Source organism: Octopus bimaculoides, chromosome 1 (genome assembly GCF_001194135.2).
Source record: "Octopus bimaculoides isolate UCB-OBI-ISO-001 chromosome 1, ASM119413v2, whole genome shotgun sequence".
Taxonomy (NCBI): Eukaryota; Metazoa; Mollusca; class Cephalopoda; order Octopoda; family Octopodidae; genus Octopus; species Octopus bimaculoides.
In genome coordinates, this window is record NC_068981.1 from 22,940,996 (window position 1) to 22,943,878 (window position 2,883).

The 2,883-nt window shown below is 35.4% G+C and overlaps 1 protein-coding gene across 10 annotated transcripts in view; it reads left to right on the forward strand.

Annotated features, from left to right (window-relative positions):
• LOC106884182 (glutamate receptor-interacting protein 2) overlaps nt 1-2,883 on the forward strand; it is a 537,293-nt gene that overhangs the window by 511,777 nt on the left and 22,633 nt on the right. For 6 of the 10 annotated variants that reach the window (XM_052965766.1, XM_052965774.1, XM_052965783.1 and 3 more), the window contains one exon: nt 2,289-2,507. The exons of the other annotated variants lie outside the window; for them this stretch is intronic. In XM_052965766.1, the coding sequence (XP_052821726.1) occupies nt 2,289-2,507 (219 nt within the window). The remainder of the gene's footprint in view (nt 1-2,288; nt 2,508-2,883) is intronic. 10 annotated transcript variants of the gene reach the window in all.

Below are 2,883 nucleotides of genomic sequence, written 5' to 3' on the forward strand. Positions count from 1 at the left end.
ATATATATATATATATATATATATAACATTTATCTTTTTGTCTATTAGGACTATTTTGGCAATGTTTTATGGCCAAATACCTTTCCTGATGCTAACCATTTTGGTTATACCTTTGAACACCTGGAATATTGTAGGTGTGTCAGGTTTTTGAGGTCATTTCTATGAATTTAAAAAAAAAGACACTGGAAACAAACTGATACAAATAATCTTGAGAATTCTTTTATCAAACCTATTCAATGAATCTGCCATTAACACCAATAGCTGCTTCAATACACGAACAAATCAAATAGTCTTTATCACTTTTTTGGACATAGCGCTTTTTATGGGAGACTTGAGAGATTGTATAATGTTATGGGAGTGTCGATTGACCTCCGTCTTGACTATGCCCCTTATGTAATAGTCCAGTGGATTGAGGTCTGGTGAGTTAAGAGGCTGTGTCTGGGAGAACATGATCATGGAGATTGGCACATATCCACCTCGAATTGTCCTACCTTTATGAAATGGTGCAGTCTTGTTGGAAGACGTAAAGTCTTCTGTTCTATACTTTGTCTATCCAGGGCCTCATAACTTTTTCCAACATCTCTGTGTAAACAGTGACATTGACTGCTAAGCCCCATGCATGACTGTTGGAACCTCATTCAGGTCTCTTGCATAACCTTCTGTCATTCCTTTAGTTTACCTTTTGGTCCTGATTGAAGTTTTTCTTATCAGAGAAACACCAAAGCATTCCAGCCTCTTGCTGTTTAACGAGCGCTTTGCACAGCTTGAACAATTCACTCTTGTCACATCTGACATAGATTGAAACCTTTGCATCACATGAGTCTTGTATCGGATGTCCTCATGCACAAGTCTACCAAGGATGCATTCTGAGACCTTGAGGTCTTTCATAATGGCTCTGATTGACTTTCCCAGGCTTTATCAATTATTTCCTGGACTTTCTGCACAAAGTCACATGTTCGGATGCTATTAGAACCCTGTGCATGCATTTTGCGACTAGCTGCTGATATTGGATCCCTATCAGCAGCTTCCAGCTTCTTTCAAACTTTCACAATCCTTCTCTGTATTACTATGTGGCTATTTTGAGGCAATGATTACAGCGTGACTTTTTATTTGCTGAGTCAACCCAATATCTGACATTATTTAAAAAGTAACATTTAAAAAAATGTAAGAAGAAAGTTAGAGCTCTTGAAAGGGGTTTCCTAAAAGAAAATAATGCACCCTGTACGTGATGTTTCAACTAAACCCATATTTCAATGAGCTGGTCAAATACACTATTCAAACTGGTCAAAAACACTATTCAAACTGGTCAAAGTTTGGATAATGTATTCAGGAGTCTCACTATCATTTCGGTACAAGCATATCAAATATGAAGTTTAAATAATGTAGTAAACATACTTCCAAAAAATGATTTAACCTTTTTGCTATCAGAAACACACAGCCTTTGTTTCAGTTAATTTTGAAAATAGTGAAGAATTTGCTAAAATAACTGTCATAATTAAGTTGGTCTTTGGAACATGAATTAACATAAAATTTTCATGGAAGGTTTCAATTTTGATCTCTTTAAAACAGTAAGTTTGTGTCATAGAACCAGGAGTAGTCTCAATCAGGTTGGTATCAAAAGGGTATCACCAATGATTTAACAGAAGTTTTGAGGGATCTTCTTTGCAATCACCCTACCTGCTGAAATAGCAATGAATCTCCCAAAAATTACACCTTACATTTTAACAGGGAAAGACATTTTGGATAATGTGGTACTAGAACTACTGTCTGAATAAAAAAAAATAGGATCACTTTTGCTGAAATTCTTTTGATTATAGTCTGAGTAAATCAGAAAGACCTTGACTTTACTCAATGCAACAACGTTTTAGATAACTACAGTTAAGATTTCAAGCACATTTTGACAAGATTTCAAATTATTGCCCACAGTGATACAGAGATAACTCTCCTTTTATGGTAACAAGGGACAATGAATTTAAAGCAAAGAAATAAAATATTACTTTTTGTTTTTTGATAATTTTTTTTTTTACAGTGTTCCTTCTCAATCTCCTTGTTCTGTAAATTTCTTTATGCAGATATTCTTCTTAGCAGAGAATACAGGTGTGTATGCCTGTGTGTGTATACATATACATATATATATATATATATATATATATATATATATATACATACATACGTACACACACACACATTCACACACAGAAATACACAGCCCTATCTATGCAGGTTTTCAAGGGGGTGGGTTTCCCCTCTTATGTACAGCTATCTTTAATGGTTGTTTTGTGCTTCAGCATCAACTTCCACCTCCTCCACCTCACCATCTTCGTCAGTTGTCACGACAGCCTGCTCGATGCCGCCGGCCAATCTCTTCGGCCTTGGCACTGACGTCGGCATCAGCAAGCCAGAGGAACAGTCGTGGTAGCCACTACAGACATTCGGATGAGACTTGTTCAGTCAATAGCTTCAAATACCAATCTTACCAAACCAACACAGAAAACAGACCAAAAGGTGTAAGCATTGGTAATCTTTAGCATATTGAGAATCTTCAGTAATTAGATGCTAAAAGACTGCTTCCATTGTTTTGTTCTCTAACATTTACTACACTCACATTTTGGACTTTGGCACCAGTAAATGACTTTGGATTTGCCCCTATTTTGCTGCCAAATTGTTCAATTGTTCATGTTTAGTCAATTAACCAAGTAATTAGTTTTTCTTCCTATGCTGGTTGGTTGTTTTTAATTTCTTTTTTAACTTTGCGCTGCATCCTTCACAAGAAAAAATAAAACAACTTGTATACTTCTTCTTAGCATGCATGTGATAATGTTACAGTTCCACATTAATAGATTGTGTATGTGTGTAATATATATATATATATATATATATATA